At 37.0% G+C, this 20,745-nt stretch overlaps 3 protein-coding genes across 3 annotated transcripts; all 3 read right to left on the minus strand.

The window, feature by feature from the left end:
- Positions 1-200: 200 nt before the first annotated feature.
- LOC103337872 (protein IQ-DOMAIN 17-like) lies at positions 201-2,386 on the minus strand. Its single transcript, XM_008241042.2, has 5 exons — positions 2,243-2,386; positions 1,863-2,138; positions 1,495-1,743; positions 1,289-1,408; positions 201-1,176 (listed from the first exon to the last, which is right to left on the minus strand). The coding sequence occupies exons 1-5, from the start codon at positions 2,369-2,371 to the stop codon at positions 391-393; spliced, it is 1,560 nt and encodes a 519-aa protein (XP_008239264.2). The 5' UTR covers positions 2,372-2,386; the 3' UTR covers positions 201-390.
- A 3,335-nt stretch (positions 2,387-5,721) lies between these two features.
- On the minus strand, positions 5,722-7,047 carry LOC103337873 (Glutaredoxin family protein). The gene has a single exon (XM_089042091.1). It carries the CDS (start codon positions 6,885-6,887, stop codon positions 5,904-5,906), a length of 984 nt encoding a protein of 327 aa, XP_088898217.1. The 5' UTR covers positions 6,888-7,047; the 3' UTR covers positions 5,722-5,903.
- Positions 7,048-12,427: 5,380 nt separating this feature from the next.
- Positions 12,428-14,129, minus strand: LOC103337874 (NAC domain-containing protein 43-like). The gene is made up of 3 exons (XM_008241044.2): positions 13,805-14,129; positions 13,439-13,710; positions 12,428-13,323 (listed from the first exon to the last, which is right to left on the minus strand). Exons 1-3 carry the CDS (start codon positions 14,112-14,114, stop codon positions 12,598-12,600), a joined length of 1,308 nt encoding a protein of 435 aa, XP_008239266.2. The 5' UTR covers positions 14,115-14,129; the 3' UTR covers positions 12,428-12,597.
- Between the last annotated feature and the right edge of the window lie 6,616 nt (positions 14,130-20,745).

Raw genomic sequence — 20,745 nt, forward strand, 5'->3', positions numbered from 1 at the left:
AAAAAGAAGAGAAGTAAGAAAATGGGCTGTGTAAGAGCCCAGCCCAGCCCCCACCAACCTTCCTTAATATGCTATGTTGGGCTGGGCACCACAACATGAATGAATATTCAATTAATATATTATTTGAGTTGCACTACAAAAGCATTTGTCAGGAATTCCCAAGTTCACATGATTTTCGTAAAACTTGCAATAGTTTTTACAGCACTTGCCTCCTTCTGTTATATATCACTTTATGTTATATCATAATATCATCTTTGGGTTATATATATTCTCCATATGCTGCCCATTAGGAAAAAGAAAAAAACCCATCCAATCATTCATAAAATATTCCTTTCTAATTCTTAATCAGACAATAAATGAGAACTAGGTTCATTTTCATAAAAATTTGCCTCATTTCAACCACCTTAGATCAGTGGTTGAACAAGGGGAAATCTCTCCCCCTAGGCTATCAGTATATGAAGACAGATTCTCCCTTCCATAGTAGCCATTATTTTGTACACTCTTGTAGCTGGGACTTCTCAAGTTATGGCTGAAACTACTACAACCAATGCCAACAGAGTTATGTTGCAGTGCCTCAGCTGGGACTGGATATGAAAGTCTCTTCTTGGCTGAACCACCACCTCTTTCTCTCTCGGGTGTCGAGGGTCTTGTTCTGGGTGCACTAAGAGATCGAGCCTTTGCCTTTGCAGATTCAGTGGCAGCCATGTAATTTGGTATCGCAGAACGACACATTGAACCCCTGAAACAATAAGAATTAGAGCCTAAGTTTGGTGTGTGTGCTGCTGATGAGCAGCAATACTTTTCCTCCTTCAGGCATCTTGGGCTTGCTGATCGGACTTTCAGATATTTGGGTTTTGAAGGAGAGGGTGTGGCAGTTGAGAGATGATTAATGTAGTGTGATTTGTGCAGGGGTGAAGGTGAAGCAATTGGATATGGGGATGGCTGTTTTTGAAGTTGTGAATGTGATGTGGAAATTCGAACATTTGGGGCAGAGTAAGAGTAAGAGTAAGGCCTAGAATTTGTGTCAATTTCAACTGTTTTTATGGTGTCCCTTTTGTCAATTGAAGCCCTGCTGCTGTGCTCAAATTGCTTTGTGGCCATCCATCTGTCAAGCCATTTTGTTCTCTCTTCTAGCTCTGCTTCCCCTGCAGATGGGTTCCTCCGAGGCTTCCATATCTTCAATTAGGCATCAATAATTAAATCAAAGACATTAGCTTCTTGTTCTTAAACAAACACAAAAAGTACTTTAAGAACCATACATAGAAAAAAGTGAGGGAGATTGATGAACCTGGTGAGAGAAAGCATAAGCAAGAGCCTTTTCACGTTTTAAAGCAGCTTCCCTTCTACTCTGCAACATGGCTTCCACCCCTTCATCCCAATCATCCCCACCACGACTTTTCTCTCTTGACTGATGAAAAGCAGTCAGTTACTTTGAGGAATAAATTCAGTTCATGTTTTTGTTATACTAAAACAGTGAAGAAAGCTGGTACTTACCATTGACTTTCTGTCACGAATGTCATGAAGATATCTCGATTCCCACAAGGGAAAGTCTGTTTCGGCATACATGGACTTTCTGCCCCCATCATGTGAAAGCCTTGATCTTTCATTGCGAACCTGATCTTGTACACGAAGCAGAGCTTGCATGCATTTCAGTGTCAGCTTTGCATGCTTCCTTACATTATGACCTCTTACTAAAGCTTGAAGCTTTACCAGCCCCTTCAGTGCACGTAGAGCTCTCCTTGCCTTCAATCAAGCAACCACATTTGAATTAGCAATATGTGAAGGAGCTCAAAGAAACAAGCAGAACCCATATAAGGAAATTTCATATGTTGTTTGTGGTTAATGTTTTGTGGTTCACTTACTAAGTAACCTCTGAAAGCTGTTTGAATAAGGGTGGCAGCATACTGTTCTTTAGCAAAATTGTTCGGCCTAGTAAGCCGAACAACTTCTACTGCCGCTTGGGCAGTAGCAACAGCTGCTTCGGCCGTGGCTGCGGCCACAGCAATTGCACGCCTTTGCTCAGCAACCAAAACAGGATTCACAGGTGTGGTTGTTGCATTTATAGTCACTGTCTTTGCTTCAGATTGTTGAACATGAATAGTTGGCTTTCGGAAAAGCCATCTTCTCTTTTCTCTCTTCTGCTTGCACAAACCAAAACAATCAGCATTTAAACAGACACAAAAAAGGGGATCAAATCAAATCAGTAGAGAAAATGAAGGCACGTGATGGTATGCATGGTTACCTTTTCTTCCTCTTCTGGTTCATGCTCATCTCTTCTTCTGCTGATCTTTTGCTGATCGTTATCTTTAGTTGGAGACCTAAATGCCCTTTTGACTACAGTCAACCATGAGGTACCACTTTTCTTTCCCATTTAGGTGTTTGAGCAAAGTCTGCAGCATTACATGAAATTAAGCTGGTGAAGGCGAAAGGAGAAACTGAAGAAGGTGAAGTTAGTAGTGTGCTTGTTATGATGAGAGAGAGAGAGAGAGAGAGAGAAGAAACTTGAGGTTTGTTCGTTTATATGCAAGAATTAATGAAAGAGAGAGCTCCAATATATGTGATAAGCGATGGTGTTTTCTTGTGGCATGCGAAAAAACTAATGGAGGAGGTGTCAGGTATTGTAAAAAACAATGCAAGTAATAAGTTTGAGACAGTGGACGTGAGGGGGAGAGATTTCAATGTAGAAGAAGAATCCAAAGTCCTTTCAAAAACAAGCAGGGCTTTTTGATTGATCAATGGCTTTAAATTACACTGACCAAAATCTAATGGTTTCACGTGTTATATGGACAACAATAGTACGAGAGAGAGAGAGAGAGAGAGAGCGCATTTTGTGTTTGATTTTGCAGTGAATGTGGCCAAATGTATTTATGTTTGTTTGCTGCATTTTTTTGTCTCTCGAAGACCACCAACTAAAATATGGCAGCAGAGAAATCGCATGCATACAACTATTCATGGGTAAAAGCAAACAGAGTTGGCTTCATTTTCCCAGTAAATATCAGTCAAACTAAGTTTGATTTGATTCTCTTTTGGTCAACTTTTTAAAGTTAATTCTACCCTAGTAAATAATAAACATACACAGTCACAGTGCACTTCATCTCTTCCTTTCTTCGCATAAAAATGAGCTTGTTATGTTATGTCTTCCAGTTTACTGAGATTAAATGAAAGAAATTAAAGGCTACCAGCAGCAAGTACCAAACAAATCTTCAATATCTATGAAGATGGACCAACCAGTATATTTTGTGTCAGTGTCACATCATATTTACACCTCGATAATGGCTAGACAACTCTTCCTGGTTCTGAGACATCAGGCCCAAATTAAAACTTAATGTTGTACTTGGTGGTCAATGGGCTGAACTTGTGTCTGATTAGTAGGTCCATAAATTTGTCCTGTATTAATAGAGTTCTTGGGTCAAAATTTGTACAATTTAAGTTCTATTCTAGTAACTTTCTTTTTAACATTCTTTTTTGGATTTTCTTCCATTCTCTTAATGACATGTGTCACTTTCTCTACACTTAAAACAATATCATTAATACATTAGACAATGTATGTTTTGTTTTCCAAATTTACCCTTGTTAAATACATTGGACAAACTAACTATTATTTCCACCTTGTTAAAAAATTAAAAGAGAATTTTAAAATCTTCTACAAAACTAACGTCAGTTTTTTTTTTTAATAAAAAAAAAATTATGTTTACTACTTTTTTTTGGTGAGGGAAGGGAGAATGGGTTTTGGGGTATGGATTGAAGGAGGAGAGTGAGAAGTATAGTGCACGGTGGGTTTTGGATTGGAGAGGAATGGTGATGATTGGGTAGGGATGGGGACTGAGATATGCTGTAATGGAGAGAGAGATAGAGAGAGACGCTGTAATGGGTTTGGGGTTTTTTTTTTCTGTTTCTTTTGATCTTTTAACTTTTTAAATCAATTAGAATGTTCATTAATTTTTAAAAATATTTATCTGTATTTTTTTTTTAATTCCATAATTTTAGGGACATTTTGGAAAAAGCAAAATGGTTTTATTGTTTCTAAAACTTATTTTTGGAACTTTGAAAAGCAAAAAGTCTAAAACCTTTTTTATTGTAAAACTTATTTTTGGAACCAAAAAGGGAAGTATACTTCGTTTTTATTTTCAAATATTTATTTAATTGAACTTTTAATGTTTATTTTTAAAATTTAATTGTTTAAGTTAAGTTGTAAATGGAAGGAAATATAAAGTTAATACATTTAATAAGAGTAAATTTGAGAACAAAAGATATTGTCTAATGCATTAATGTCATTGTTTTAAGTGTAGAGAAAATGACACATGTCTTGAGGAGAAGGGAGAAGGTTCAAAAAAAAAGGTTTAAAATAAGGTTGTTAGCATTCCCCCTATGCATATTATGAATAAGTGGAACTTTTCTTCACCACTTCCTTACTGGTTTTTTCCAGGCAGATGAAGACCAGCTATATGAACTGTAGCTCAGTAAACAATAGGAGCTGAATTTTTTAGCCCAAATCCCAATTGAACACATATTTTACCCTTGCACAATCATTGTCCTTCACCCAGGAAAAGAAGGCCATCATCCTTTACTGGCATCCACTCAGTAAAAATTCAAAAAGAAACCAGGAAAGAATGAAAAAGCTTCAGAAAAGTACATATCAGCAACTATAATGGAACAATACCAGCACATCAAAAGGCTTTGCTAACTCAACATCAGCCTTTTCCAGGACCAAAGTTGCACAGAAAAACTAGAGCACTCACAAAAATTATGTTTAGAATGATATGTTCATTCTATTTTTTGTGGAGAACAACAGAACCTATGTTGTCTCCTCTAGTCTTAAGGATTGCTCCCTGTCTTCCACTTGACATGCTTGATTGCGAGTTAAACATCTTGGCAGCATTTGGATGAGAGCATCAATGAACCTTTGGACAATTGCTAGAGGTAGTGAAGAACACAAACAGAAAGGCAATGAAAGGTCAGCATTCACTTTGTGTTTAAAGGTGCTTTGAAGATTCTGTCCTATGTTTGTCTTGGTATTTGATATATGACCATACTAGAGCTTCCGTACCTTCTCTCCAGATCAGTACTTCCCTATACTCAGAAGTATTCTTTTCTCGACCGATGAACCAGCTGATTCTTCAACAGTAACTTGTACATGGCAAGAAGATTTACCATTCTCCTTAGACTTCTCAAATCAAGAGCACATCCATATGTTGAACTTTATCCAGGGACAACAATTCTCTAACAACTGAATGATAACTAATAGTTTTCCCCTGCTCATAACTTTCTAATACAATAAATCTTTCACTAGTTGTACTAAATTTGCTGCTAATTATTTTTTATGAGGGAGGTTGAAGTGAATTTCAGAGGATTTCTCAATCACATGCATAAACTGCTGCCCTATTGAAGTTGAACAATCAACAAGAACACATTAGGCCAAGTATTTCAAAAGATGTAGGAAGCCAACTTTTACACATTGGTTCCTTAGGAATTGGTCAAATATCAACAGCTTCTCTGGAATTACTAGAGTACAACAGTTTTGTTGCCCAACCAACATTAGCATCAAACAGAAAAGTAAACTAGCAATGCAATTTGACCTGTAATTTGAACTCCATCAATGTCCAATTTCACTGCACCAGCAATGCACAATTGAGATAATGGAACTCAACATTTCTAAAATGAACAAGCCTGGTCCCTAATCTCTCTAATTGTTTGTCTTTTAAACTTTGCATTGTTCAAGGCTTCAAGCGAATAAAAGATCTTCACATATCAAAACATGCATATACATAATTATAAACAGAGAGAAAACAAGAGACACAGAAGCTTTGGTTTCCATCAGAAACACAAGAAATTACTATGGTAGACAGAAAGTGTTTACAAAACCCAATCTGATATGAAACAGATCTCTCATCTCTGTCAACCGTTCAGCTACAAATTGGGCAAAGCACCAACCCATTCTCATTACACTCAGGGCACCTGACCACCACAGTGCTCCCCTGCCTCTGACCCAATTCTTCCTTGACCACCAACACCATCTTTGAACTCCCATTGCACTGAAAACAGGGCAAGAACTTGGCCTCCCCACACCCCTCACAAACAGACCCAGCTTTTTTCTTTGGACACCCATCAAGAATCTCACCCAACAAACCCTCCTCCAAAATCTTCAACACCTCCTCAGCCCCACCCACATATCTCCCCTTCACAAACACCCTTGGAGGCACCCCTGCCTCCTCTTTCCCGTCCATCAAATCCCTCAGCTCTTCTCTGAACCCACGATCCATCGACACGTCGCGCTCGACAATCATCACCCCGAGTCCTTCTATCGCCGCTCTAACGGCGTTGCACGCCTCGAAAGTCCTCCGAACACCTCGCAACGTCGTCGTATAGACCACCACCTTGTTTTCTCCTCCCGGAGGGCATATCTTCTCGAACCGGTCAAGTGGGCCCTCCTTGTTCTTCACGCCGAAAACGCCGTCGTTCGGAGACTTGAAAATTCCGCGATTGGGGTTGGAGTTTTCCTTACCGGCAGTTTTTGGGTCTCTAAAGTTGAAGGGTTTGGGCGGCGGGAGCGGCGAGAATCGGAAGCTATCGGCGTCGAGGCCGGCCATGAGCTCCCATGAGTTGATAACCTCCGGGTCGGACCGGAGGGGTCTGGGTTCGGAACGGAGCGGTTTCGGGTCTGACCAGAGCGACTTGGGTTCGCAGAGCGGGCTCGGGAAAATGGACCCGAGAGTAAATCTAGACGGTGGGGTGGGCGGAGTTGTGGGTGTCTGCGGCGGCGGTGGGTCGAGGGTGAGGAGGCCGTAAGTGGAGGAGGTGAGCGAGACGATGTGGTGACTCAGTGCCGAGCTACCGAGTTGGGTGAACTCGTCGTCGTGGTTGAAGAGATTGGAAGATACACAGCCCATGTTCTCGTTTCTCGAATTCTGAGCTCAGAGAGTGTGAAGTGGGAAGGAGGAGTGAGAGTGAAGACAAAAAAGCTGTGAACTTTAGATACAGAGAAGACTTTTCTGGAGTGGAATTTAATATCTTTTATATATTTCTTTCTAAATTTGGATTCTTTTTCTTGAAACAATGGAGATTCTTTTTCATTCAATTTTCAAATGGAGATACGTGGACTGTAGCACATGAGCTTTGAGCGCTAAAATTTAATTCAAAATTTATTGTGTGGTGTTACAAGAGCGTTGCCAATTATTGCTTTACTGTGCTTAGGAGAGCGTTTCATCTCCAGTCAAAAGCTTCTTGGTTCTCTCAATCAACTTGGATCAATGGGCCTCCTTCCAGTTTAATTCCCAATGGATCACCAATGTTTTCTGTACAGAATGCTCAAATGGGCCACTGAAATTGGGCTTTCCTCATCTGAAGATCATCTTGAAGCTATGATGCCAACATTGGGTCCAATCTAATTATAACTAGGAAATGGAAGATGAAGAGAGTGGTAGGGGCCCCTGCTGCCGCAACCATGGCCGGCGGTGCGGTGGTGGGAGGGAGGGATGTAACCGTGTAGGGTCGGAAGATGAGTTGGTTAACCTTCTTCTTTCCACCACTCTCTCTTTCATCTATCATTTTCCTCATACATTGAAAATGCTCTTGGCAAGACTCTGAAACCATTGAAAATGTAGGACTCATAAGTAGTATGTAGGCAACTAACAAGAGATTTGATAGAAACCCTAACTGTAGAACCGCGTTGCAAAAAATTGGAAAGATTGGGGGTACCTAATTGTTAAAATTGAGAGGACATAAACAAACATGTCTTACAAGTAAAACCACAGAATACCAAACTGGAATTTGACCCTTTCTCTTCTCTAAGAAAGAAAATAAAGTTAAGAATATTACAAATGAAAAGATTATCAAAAGATCACTAGATTTTTTTATTGTTTTATTTTTGTATGAAGGGGTAAAAGTTAGTATTTCCATTGGGTCTGAATATAAGCAAGCACTCATCGACAAAATTATTATAGCAGAGAGAGCTTCCCCAGTAAAGCCAATGCTATATATGTGGTTAATTTTAAAGTGACACGGCATAACCTTAAAATAGTTTGTGGTTAATCTTTCCTACGAATCATGCATGAGAGGTTGTTGTTGTCGAAATAATTAAGCTTGACTTGAAATTCAAAAGAGCCAAGAAATTACATTGTTTTCTTCTAGCTAGTAAGCAAATTACAATATAGTACCCCCAAGGGTTTGAACAGTCAAAAATAAGATGATCCATTCCTTTCTTGTGGGGTCTGTCGGCAGTACCATAAAGTCCAGCTGTAAATGGCTTCATAAAAACGGTGGAAATATATATATATAGGTTAATTTGCTCATTTTGTGAAGAATAATTTGAAAATTCAGAAATACTAATGTATAGTGTGTGAAATTTCAACGACAAAATTATGGTCCCGAATTGAAAACTTTGGTATTGCAATAGAAATCTAATGATACCATGATGATAAGTCTTTGTAACATAATTTGACATACACTTTATGTAGACGACAACCAAGATCGTCATATCAAATATGGATCACAAGTTCACAACCCAGAAAGGTTACTTATCGTGGGTGTGATTCTATTTTCCCAATTTATGCCATTGATTTGCTCCAATATTATAACTGAATGCCTCCCTGCTGGGCTTGATCTCCTATAGCTTGCAAGTCTTTATTTGATGCGTGTATCACTTATTATATACGGTATTGTGTCGTTTTTGGGTATATTTCTTTGTGCCACGCGATGAGTGTTGTATACATAACGAGATATAAGGGGATACGCCTCCTATTTGTAAGACAGATTCTCTCCAATTTCCAAATCATGGGCAATGCTACAAGGACGGACTTAGTTTGTGTTCCATTGACAGTCAGTTACTTCCTCCGTAGTGAGCAATTATTGATCTTTGATGTGAGCGTTTATAATGAATTACAACGGTTAGAATTAACCTTCATATGTAAGTAATATTCACCGTGTAACATTCTTCGCATTTTCCATTATGTGCAAGAACTTCACTAACTTTTTGCGACTTGTTTGCTTCTAGGATTAGAAAATTGGCAGCATCAGTCAATGACTTACCTAGAAACACTTTTGTGCATTTCCAATCATTATCGCCTATGAAAACAATGTCAGTATTCATTATGGGTTCCTATCATTAATGGATGCATGAACCTCTTCACTTCATATGTAGATCAACTGGATGGTAAACGTTTTTCTTTTCTTTTGTTTTTTTTTTAATGGTACAAGTTTGGTGCGGACACTGGTGGCCCTGCCCTAAGTCTCCTTCCATGATTTCTTCACTTTATTTTATGAGTTATTAGATGTTGTAGTTCGCAAGGCTATACCAATATATCATCAATTGGTCGTTTCTGCATGTTTTGATAGTTTTTGTTAGTCGGATATTTCTTTCATATAAACTAAACTAAAGTTACTTTTTCTCCTCAATTAGGGTGATATGGGCCATCTCCCTAAAATTATGCGCCAGATGGAGAAAATGATCTTGATGTATAGACTCAAGTATATGTAAGAGTTGTTATAGCAAGTGTTGTAATATTTTATTAATTTCTTCAATACATAATTTCCCCTACTTCTATCAGCTGGTTTATACTCCAGCAAGTTCAAAGCATATACATGAGCATATATGAAGATAGAAATGGTGGAAAGCTAGGGTTTGGATTTGAAATCTTTAGTGGAACAGTGGGGACCAAATTAGGGCAAACAGTACACATCAGTACGTTTGACATATACTGGTGAATAGTCACGCCATAGAGATAAAGGTCTTTGTAAGTTTTCTTAATAATGTTATATCATTTAAACTTGTCGTCACACACATGTTGGACATATATAATAATGTTATACTAATTAAACGCGTTGTTATACTCATCTTAAGTAACAAAATAATACTTTTTGATGAAAGGTTTCCATCTTTAAACAGAAGGAAAACCTAATGTAACGCGTCGTTATACATATTTTAAGTAACAAACCATACTTTTCGATGAAAAATTTCCTTCTTCAAACAGAAGAAAACCTAATATAATGCATCGTTATACCCATTTTAAATAACAAAACAACACTTTTTGATGAAACGTTTCCTTCTTCAAACGGAATTAAAACCTAATGTAACTCTCAATACTGTTTCTGTAGCAGATAGCAGCAGTTATAGTCTCCACAAAAAGGATGGGCAGGCTGCTACCCTGCCACGGAAGTACAAAACATGAAATAGCCATGGAAGCCATATTGGGTTATCGGTTATTTTGCTTTTTAATATAAACGATGTTAAGAAAGCGGAGAATCGAATATAAAACAAATAAAATATAAGGTCACATCATAAATAAAATATAATGTAAGATATTTATTCAAGGATAAAATCATGAAATTTTGATGGATGGACTAGCTTAAATTCTATTTATTTTATTTTATATTACCAATTTCCAATAAACTTTAACATAAAACAAATATGATTGCTAATGAGTTGATCGCTATTAGTCATTAAAAGCATGTCCTAATTTAGGTTTAACAACAAACCACGCGCTAGCATTCCTTGTAAAAATTCCATCCATAAGTCGTGAAGGAAGTCCTAAAAATCTGGAAATTCACAACAAACCAGCCCATTTCAACATGAGGGCATTATTGGAAAAATGAAAACAATAAACCACGGAATTGAAGTTTGGTGGAATGTGAATTTTGTATTAATTGATGACATTAAAATGCAATAATGGAAACCCTCACGGGTTGGCCCAGTGGTAAGGGCGTTTCAGGCCCTATGTAAACGGGAGATCTTGGGTTCGATTCCTGCCACAGTTGGTGAATCAAGCGATGAGGGCTGTGGACGGGTGAAATTCTTATAGCCTCTCCGGGTCCCAAAAGAGATGTATGGCCGTGGCTTTGCCACCATCTGTCCCCCTTTTACAAAATAAAAAATAAATAAAATGCAATCAATGGATTCCAATCAGACCACCATAGCAATGGGTTATCCTGAAACACTATCTGAGCTATAACTCCGGCGGCTATGAGATTTTATGGGCCTTGTGCCAAAACAACAAGAGGATCTCCTAAAATAAAGTCTTCAATGAAAATTTATAAAAAAAATAATCAAACTATACAATCAAAATCTTGTGATCATCAAATTACTAATTATCAATAACCAACAAATATATATATATATATATATAATATACAAAGTATAGGAAAAACAAAATCTGAGAATTTGAGAGGGAGAGTGTTGAACGGTTGAAGGCTGAAGCTTGAAAAAAAATTAAGATACATGCGGCTTGAAATTTTTTTTTCCATATATACCAATATGATAAAGGGATATTTGTAGAAATGTCATCCTGAACTTATATATCAATTTTAATTTGTCATCTTAAAGAAGAAATGAGATGGTAGGGGTTAAATGGGGCTGTGGGTGAGGTGAGGATGGGGTGGTTAGGTCGTGGGTGAGACAAAAACAAAGGGGTGGGGGAGGAGAAGAAGAGAAAGGATTTTTTTTTTTTTCCCTTCAAAATATAAAGACTAAAATACTTGTAATAATAGATGAAAATTTGAATGGTATTAATTCAGATGATAAATTATAGATTTTGAAAAATTCAAGTGATATTTCTCTTAAATTTTTCTTTAAGGTGACAAATTGAAACTAAGGTATAAGTTCAGGTGACATTTTTACAAAATCCCTATAATAAACTCACATCACTAAAATAATATTTATTATGAGGCCTTATACCATCGCTCATTTTGCTCATGCCAAATGCCATCCCTAACCCACTATAGTCTTGTATGTGGTTCCGCCGTTGATTTTACTATGCTTATATGGTTTATTGTATATGTATAGGTTCCATGTAAGTGTAGCACTATAATGGGGGGAGAGAGAGAGAGAGAGAGAGTTGAAATTTCATATGATTCTCATGCTCTTATATCTTATCTTTATTGGTAAAGGGTGGTCGCTTTTGCTAACCCCCTTCATTGGTACGTACGTTAGGTGAAGCTGTGAAATAACCCGAGATCTTACTGTTTATGGACACAAGAATAACAAATTGATTTATTGGAATGATCACACCTCTTACCAATTATATATATACAGTTATTCTCTTATTTGGATGTCTGCATGTTATTATCGTGCAGATGTCATTGTAAACAAGCAAAAAAACAAGAAAATGTAGTATAAAATATATGACGTCTACATGATAATAACGTCCGAATCTCCACATATGATAATTTCTGCATATGTATATATGTCTTCATTTATATAACGTTGATATTATATGATAAACTTTCCAGGACACCAAATATACGATCAAAAGTCAGCACAATGCTATCATTGATTCGCCAAGCTTATCAATACAGTTAACAGAAAAGGATGAGAGCATAATTACAAGTTAGAAATTAAGAGCATGCATGTGACAGCTCTCAACAAATTTCTAACTTTAATGGAAAGACATGTTTATTTAAGAAAAAGATAATGGTTGACAATGCCACACTATCTCAATTACCACCTAATTTATTTAATCCTTTTATTTATTTATTTATTATTGGTCACAAGTATATATTATTCTCATGTAAACATATACGTACTACAAGCCCTACATGTACTTTAATTAAGCATTAAGAGCTACTATTGTATTATGTATAGAATATATGTCGGTCCAAGTGCTTCCCTTATACCGACAAGTGGCACAGTGGGTCTGACGACGACGGCGATGAAGGCGATTTGGTGAAGTTCCAAAGATCATTCTCGTTGCTGTAGACTTCAGATTGGTGATGGGATCTACTTGTACGTAGGTATGGATATGATAGTTGTACGTCATGGTCATGATCATGATCATGTGGAGGAGAAGAACAAAAGGCCATGTTTGGATCACCAAAGCATGACAGGTTGTGCTTTGATGTCTCTTGATCTTGGCCGTTGAGTTGACCCAGCTGAGATGCCACAAGGCGGTCAAGGGTAGCCCAGTCATTTAGCCTGGTTTTGGGGTACTCATCATGATCTTCAACTGGGTCATTATTGTCACAACCATTACTTGGTTGGTTTGTTGAAGGAGTGTCTATGAGCATCTCATCAATGGCCTGGTAGCAAGCTTTGAAGCTACGGTCCTGATCAAAAGTTGGAAGCGTTGGGCTCTCGAGCCTTGGGAGATGCATAAATCTTTCTGATAAGTTATTCAAGGATTGATCATGGTTTTCGAGCTTGCAAGTCCTTCCCATGTACATGAGTATCTGATCAAGCACCCCATCGTTTCTGGAACTGTGCATTTGGTTGCTTGATGATTCCATGGAGAAGGAGGCTTTAGGGCTCTCTAAGGCTTTCTGATAATTCTTCTTCTTGAATACTCGGCATACCACCCACCCATCTTCGGCCATTGACTCGGCCATTGAATTACAAACCTGTATATATATATATATATATATATATATATATATATGCACATAGCAATATATGAATGAGTATGTCAAGTTTGAATAGATGGAAGTATGTATATCCTGAGAATTAATGGCTTACGGTGGTGTCATGGGTGTTGCTTTCATCAAGCCTATATTCATGCATGATCCAATCCGACTTTTGCCCATGAGGAGCTCTTCCCTTGTAAAACACAAGCGTCTTTCTCAACCCAATTCTTCTAAAGCCGCTGTAGATGATCTTGTCCCGCCCTGTGGCCTTCCAAAACCCGGCAGCCGTTGCCCGATTGGTTCGAGTTCCGGTCGGGTACTTCTTGTCTTTGTGACTGAAAAAGTACCAATCGTTTTGTGGGGTGGAACCTATCTTGCACTTCTCTGCATCATGTCAGAAAAATTAATTAACAAACCAACCACCATGAATTGTGACTGCGTATATATGAATTCAAGTTGATGAAGAGTTAATGCGTACCTTGAATATCCCATGGCTCAAGCTTATTGAGATCAACTTCTCGAATCACATCAAGATCAATCCTCTCAAAGGCCACTTTCTTCCTCAGATAGTAATGGAGAAGCTCCTCCTCAGTTGGATGGAACCGAAAGCCCGGAGGAACTTGAGACTGGCCGTTTATTGATAGATTCATATGATCCTCAGCCATTATAACAAAGAAAAACCAAAAAGAAAAAAGAAAACTTCCTGGCGGTGAGAGAATGGAATTGAAGGAGCTAGAACAAACAAGGAGAGAGAGGGGTTTTGATATCGTAAAGCGTACCACAGTCATAATTTATAATGGGAGTAGGGCATGGAAGGGTCCAAAAATGCATGAAAAGCTTAGGTATCATGGCTATTAGTGTACTTAGAGTGGGGTCCATCCCTTGAAGAAGAGCCAACCACCTAAACTGTAGGGACTAGAGAGAGAGAGAGAGAGAAGGGTCGTGGGCCATGCTAATATAGGTAGTAAAATGGGGTTCACATGAAAAAAAAAAAGAAGAAAAAAAGCGTTAGAGAGGCAACAATATTATTGTGAAGTCAGTGTGTGCGGAGGGCACGCCCACATCTCAACTATGACCCTCGACCTTAATATCTATTTGAAAAGCACCTCCAAAACCACCACTATTCTATCCTCAAGAGAATCTCTCTCTCTCTCTCTCTCTCTCTCTCTCTCTCTCTCTCTGTGAGTACATGTCACTCGTTTTACTTGTGCAACCACCCTCAACGACAAGAAGGGCAAGAGAGAGACAGAGATGATGGGGTCTGGAGGCACTGAGCTTTCATATGGTCCCTCAACAGAAAAAAGACATGATGACCTTTTGTGGGAGAGATTTAATTAATTGTGAAATATATACATATATTTGGTTTGTGTAATGTGGATCTCCCATATGCTATTTCTCTCGGTTGATCACATTATTACTTTGCACTAATTAAACATTGCATGTCACCAACTGTGAGGCTAGGCTAAGCTATGCTAGCTAGGCTCCACATAAACCTAATGATTTATTTCTAATTTTGACAATGCGATATTTTAAACTATTTTAATGTACGAAGAGTTGGATTGAAATTAGGTGCAAGGGAACAGACACACTGTATTGACCAATTAGTCTAACTATGTGAATTTTATGGAAGAGAGTACTATATTATAACCCTCCGTTTGGATGAAAAAATTGAAAATTATATAGAATTCTAAAATGATAGAATTTCGATTTTCATCATTTCAATTTCTGTCAATTGAATATTTCGATATTTGGATTTATGTATGTCGAATTTTGTAAATGACAGAATTTTGTAAATTGCACTATGAAAATTATGAATAACACATATATTGATGGAAATTAAACTCGAAATTTGATGATACAGTTTCCATGATTTTTGCAACACGTCATTTAATAAATTCCACGCTTAACTTTGCCAAATAAGGGAATTGTCAATTTCTCCTCTTAAATTCCCGAATTTTAGCTAAATTCTGAGTTATTTTTCCTCATCAAAACGGAGGCTAAAGAGGGACAATATTAAATAATCAAAGTATAATTTAGGCTTAAATGTAGAAATGGTCATTGTGTTTTACTCATTTGGTCAATTTAGTCCCTGTGTTTTTAATTTGGCTAATTTAACCCCTATGTTTTACTCCGTTAGCCAATATTGTCCATTATGCCAAATTACTGATAAAAAATTATTAAGTTCAGTTTACAATATAAAAAATATAAATAAAAATAAGAAGAAAAAAAATCAGGAAACCCAATCTTCTTCTCTCATTCCACCACCACCACCCAACCCCGACCCCAATAAGCAGCCCTAGCCACCACCCCATTCTCTCTCTCTCTCTCTCTCTCTCTCCTCCTCTCTATTCATCCCACCCATGCCCGCAACTCCTCCATCTCTCTTTCCTCTCCCTTCCCTGCTCGATTCTTTTTGTACATTTTCTTTTTGATATATTAATCATTATGGTGTTAAAACTGATCTTTTATTTTTAAATTAAAATTTTATGTTTCTTAATAATTAAGAGATTTTTATTAGTTTAAATAATATTTAGAAATTCTTTCACTATTGGCATTCATTATTGAACGTTGCACTCCTTCACTACTTAATGGCTTTACAACAACTCTTTTTTGATACATGGGTTATGCGGCCAAGAAAACCGAGGCGGGGAGAGAGAGAGAGAGAGAGAGAGAGAGAGAGTAGGTGGTGACTGGTACTGCTGATGGTGTTTATGGTGGTGGTGGTGGTGGTGGTGACGGCATGGGAGAAGAAGATGACATAGAGGTTGTTGGGTTTCCAGATTTTTTATTTATATTTTGTTATTTTATTTGCAAACCAAACTTAATAAAAAATTTATTAATTTTTTTAATGGTAGTTTGATGAAATGGACAATATTGGCTGACGGAATAAAACACAAGGACCCAATTGACCAAATTGAAAACACGGGGACTAAATTGGCTAAATAAATATAATACATGCTTTTTAAAATAAAAAAATTTGGTCGAAATCGAGTTTCATTAAATAGAAGGTCGAAGCTAGATTACATCAAAATGAACTCAAATAATTAAGTTCACACAAAATGTAATACAAACGGATATAGAGCCCATTACAAATAAAACTAACAAAATGCATGGAGCACACTACAAATAAATATAACACATGCTTGTAATGTATAAACAAACGGTACGATTGAATGAGTGCAGTACGTGCTATATAAGGAATTTTGGGGTGAGATTATATGATCGCGGAAGATGGCCATGTGACCTATTGTTGAACAACTGCATGGGGTAGGTTGTATCCATATTAATGGTGATTGGCCTCTTGCGTTTTCCTTTCTTGGATTTGGCTTGAATTTTAATTTCCTTCCAAGAATTCTGTACATGTAACTGATGAATCTTTTCACACGTGGTCTAATAGTTCCACAATTGAACAAGAAACGAAAGACCATGTCCTAATTGATGTGACCCCTCACAAATTTGATCAAATTCCCTCTTCATATATTTTGTTTTTTTCCCTCGGTATGTTGTTCTGTTACAATAGAAAGGAATTGTAACGATTGATCTAGTCTAATTATTTTTCCATATATTATCTCGTTGCTTTTTTTTTTTTAATACAAGTATATATTAGGAGAGGAGGACATCGAACTTTAGGACCTCTGATACAAGGGTAAATACTCTTAACTACTTAAGTTACAAACTTTTTACCCGTCACATTCATACTGAGCAACACTAGTGGGATAAAACATACAAGCGGATTATGCTCGTTTCTTACAGATTAAACATAACACGTCATCTCAAAATGAAAGCCTATGTCAATGACCTTTCCTACCAACGTATACGGGACGTCATATAGCATATTCAAAGGTTGTTAGAATCCCTCAAATTAAACTTAACTTAGGACAAAAATCAGTGCTCAAGTTCATGTTTACGTTCATGCATTGTCTTCATATACGAGTGAAGTGATATGTCCAGTTTGACACGTATTTGCCAAAGCTTGTGGAAGGTTTTTCCAAGAAACAGTTTCCCATATTACAATTGTTCCAAACTCGTGTGAGAGTTAAGAAAGAAAAGGAAAAAATAAAAAAGGGAAGAAGAAGAAGAAGAAAGCCAACTTGCAAAGTATTTAATTTCCTTATTTCTTAGTTTTTTAGAACAGTTTTTAACCCCAACCCATCGATCTCCATTGGACAAGTTCCAAGAATATACGTACATCTGCTGACAAAGGTATAATACTAGGGACAGCTAGCTTTAGATCGGGGGTTTTCTCCTGGATCTCTTCGGATCTTCAGTTTTTGGTGGACTTATGTCGATCTATTGTTCCTTTGGCAGATCTATTGTCTTAAATATGGGCTGACTTTGGTTGTGCCTCATCTTGCAAGAATGCTCTTCGAGGTTGCATTTTGGTCATGATAAATCCACTGCTCATTGGTGTATTGGGGCTCTAAAGTAACTAGGTGGTGCTCTCTATGTCATGTCCCGAAGGAAGATCAGCGGCGATTGATTTTCCTTTTGTCAGCATTGTTTTAGTTTTTATATTATTTTAGTTTAGTTTGTTCAATAAAGTCCATGAACTCTATGAGTTTTCTGTGTTTTTTCTCTTATTATTCTAGAAACTTAGTTGAGTTTGTTGGGTGTACTTAGTCTCTCTAAGAGAGTCATTTCGGCTATCAGCTATTTTTTGTCCTTAATGTCATTAGACTAGATTATGGGAAATTATGGTAGTTGAGAGGGGTCGAGAGTGATTCTCTCCAAATCATTTAAGCTCTCCAGAAAAGTATAATACTCAATTTATGCAAACAAAATTATAAATGATGTCATTTGTGGCATAATTTGCGCAATATAGGGTAATTGACTTAGATGACAAAAGAGAGAGAAAGTTAATATATGAAGACGTCAACATTAAGTGGATGAATCTTGTCCCCATAAGGGGCATTTTTGGCATCACGAACTGACTCTAGTGCATTGCATAAATTCAAAATGTAGTAATATGCATGTTTTATCTAAGTCAATCCACATTTAACTACCTAAGTCACTTAATTAATGATTTGTTTTGAGTATATATACAACAACATACCTTCGGCCACTTACTAAAGATTTTAGTGCGACTCTCTCTCACTGCACCCACACAAATAACGGTACCACTAGCTACCCAAATATATATATTTACAATATTATTACATAGAAAAGATTTTCTGTTATGAGGGTTTTCATGTGTCTTTGCCATAATCATGAGCCTTGCTCCTCCAAATTCTCTGTGCCTAATCATGGTTTTTTAGAGACTAATTGACTCAGCAACCACCTCTTCACTAACCTGCACTGGACATCTCATCTCCCTCTCTCTCTCTCTCTCTCTCTCTCTCTCTCTCATCATCTTATTACCCTCATGACTTCATCTTCTTGTACGACATAATATTTCTGATTGATTAATTACCACTGTGATATTACATCTCTAATTTAATTAAACTCAAAACCCTTTCTAGAACTGGTTGATTTATTTATTTATTTATGGTGATCTCGAGTGACGTGTATTGTGACAAATCATGAACAAAGATTCGAGTAGCCAGAGAGAGGGACAGACAGAGGATATGGTGTAGGATGATACGTTAAAAACTTCAACATGAATATAATGTAAGCGATGTTGATGGCTGAAGTGTGTGTTATGACGTAATATCATATGTGTATGTTCTCTGATTTTGTCAAGTAAAGTCTTTTCAATGTATAAGTGGTATAATCTAGAAGTTGGTAGACCACTGCTCAAACAATATAACTTTGTATATATAATCTAGGAAAGTACTTTTGGTTGTTGGTGAGGAATATATTATTCACCCTTGTAAATTTTCTATTATTATCAATTAGGATTACAGACTTATTATTTACGTGTTGAACCAACGGCCATACGTGTTTCCACGTTACTCACGTAAAAGAAAAAAACTTTCACTTTAGTCGGTCGTCAATTGACATGTTAAAGAGAGAATGTTGGATCCTTTATGCATTTGTCATTGAAATTTGAGGTGCTGAGTTAATCAAACATAAACATGATCGAAACATCCAAGATATTACCAAACACTCTTTCAGAAATCGATTGGAGAATTTCACATTTATCTTAATCTGTTTCCTAGACGAATGTAGGATATCTTATTTTTATACGCAAAATGTCAAGCTATTCAGACCAAAACAAGATGTCACCTATCTCGTTTTTAAGGTGTTCTCCTTTGATGTTTCAGAAGATAATTTTAATTAATTACATTGTCAAAATAAGAATCTTTGTCGAAACAATTTTAACAAAAAAGAAGAAGAGGAAAATGACAAATTAAGCGCCCACATATGTGATTATCAAAATTAAAAAAGACAAGTTGACTATAATTGGTCATCAGGCTGTTAGATCTGACCCAGCTCATGGGCTCGATCAGTAATCCTCAAAATCCGATGTTATTACTTGCTCTGCAGTATGTCAATTGTCATGCACCAAATCTTTACTTAATTATCAATAGACGACGGCTAGAGCGAATGTGCTTCCCGTGCTATAGTCGATTTTGAAATCTCTAATTATATAGTTTAAATTAGATTAAAATAGAATATTATTTATAAAGGTCAAGTGAAAATATCTCGATTATTCACAAAAGCTTGGCTCACTTTCACTGTACAACCTGAGACAACGAACTGAACTATAATTAGTTTTGGTTTGATTCGATTATATTACTAGTTTGAGATTTAAACCGAACCAAACGAAATCACGACGTGAAATTGGGTTAGTGTCCGATTTTAAGGTGGAATGACAAACCGGACTCCCACCCCTTGTTTCGCATTGCTCCATTAATTATGTCCATAATCACACTTTAGCCAGCAGAGGCAAAGGTTTATAAGGCCCACTGTACCAACTAAAAGCGTGAATTAATTAAAATTAGTTAACCACAAGAACTTCCAATTGAATTTCTTGAAGCTTTCTGAACTTGATGAAAGAGTGATATATATCATCTCTCTGCCGTCTCAGCGGAATCTTTCTAAAGCAGCTTTCCGCAAAATTAAAGCGTACAGCTATGTCGTCTTGGACAATTATTAGTGAATGATTCATATGAATACTAATGGAGAGTAAGCTCCCCTTAAAAAGGTAGGTATAACAGCCTGGTGAAGAACATATCTGCCTTGGAAATTAAAGATCGATGTCTTTTCCTAGCAATTGTGTTTCCAGAGAGTTCGTAATTATTCACGTGGCATGGGGTTGCTTTGCTTCAAATCTCATGAAATATGTCAATGCTGTGACTTTCATTCCTTTTCTTTTTGAACTTTTGGACGGAGAGCGTATTACTTAATGGTAAAAGAAGGGTAATTAGTCTTCATAAAGTTGATCAGACGGGTAGCTTAACTTTAAGCAAAACCATTTGGATCTGAAATCTTCTTTTCTCATTGCTGATTAATTATATGGATGGCAAAGTTCATTTC

This window comes from Prunus mume, linkage group LG7 (genome assembly GCF_029339155.1).
Source record: "Prunus mume cultivar Tortuosa linkage group LG7, ASM2933915v1, whole genome shotgun sequence".
Classification (NCBI taxonomy): Eukaryota; Viridiplantae; Streptophyta; class Magnoliopsida; order Rosales; family Rosaceae; genus Prunus; species Prunus mume.

Bases quoted from the DNA above. Each gene is read 5' to 3' on its own strand.
- LOC103337872 (XM_008241042.2), bottom strand. From the start codon at position 2,371: ATGGGAAAGAAAAGTGGTACCTCATGGTTGACTGTAGTCAAAAGGGCA. The intron at 1,744-1,862 runs GTAAGTGAACCA...GCTTGATTGAAG, and splicing joins CAGCTTTCAGAGGTTACTTA to GCAAGGAGAGCTCTACGTGC. The intron at 1,177-1,288 runs GTTCATCAATCT...GCCTAATTGAAG, and splicing joins CTTATGCTTTCTCTCACCAG to ATATGGAAGCCTCGGAGGAA.
- LOC103337874 (XM_008241044.2), bottom strand. From the start codon at position 14,114: ATGACTGTGGTACGCTTTACGATATCAAAACCCCTCTCTCTCCTTGTT. The intron at 13,711-13,804 runs GTACGCATTAAC...GACATGATGCAG, and splicing joins TGAGCCATGGGATATTCAAG to AGAAGTGCAAGATAGGTTCC. The intron at 13,324-13,438 runs GTAAGCCATTAA...ATATATATACAG, and splicing joins GCAACACCCATGACACCACC to GTTTGTAATTCAATGGCCGA.
- LOC103337873 (XM_089042091.1), bottom strand. From the start codon at position 6,887: ATGGGCTGTGTATCTTCCAATCTCTTCAACCACGACGACGAGTTCACC.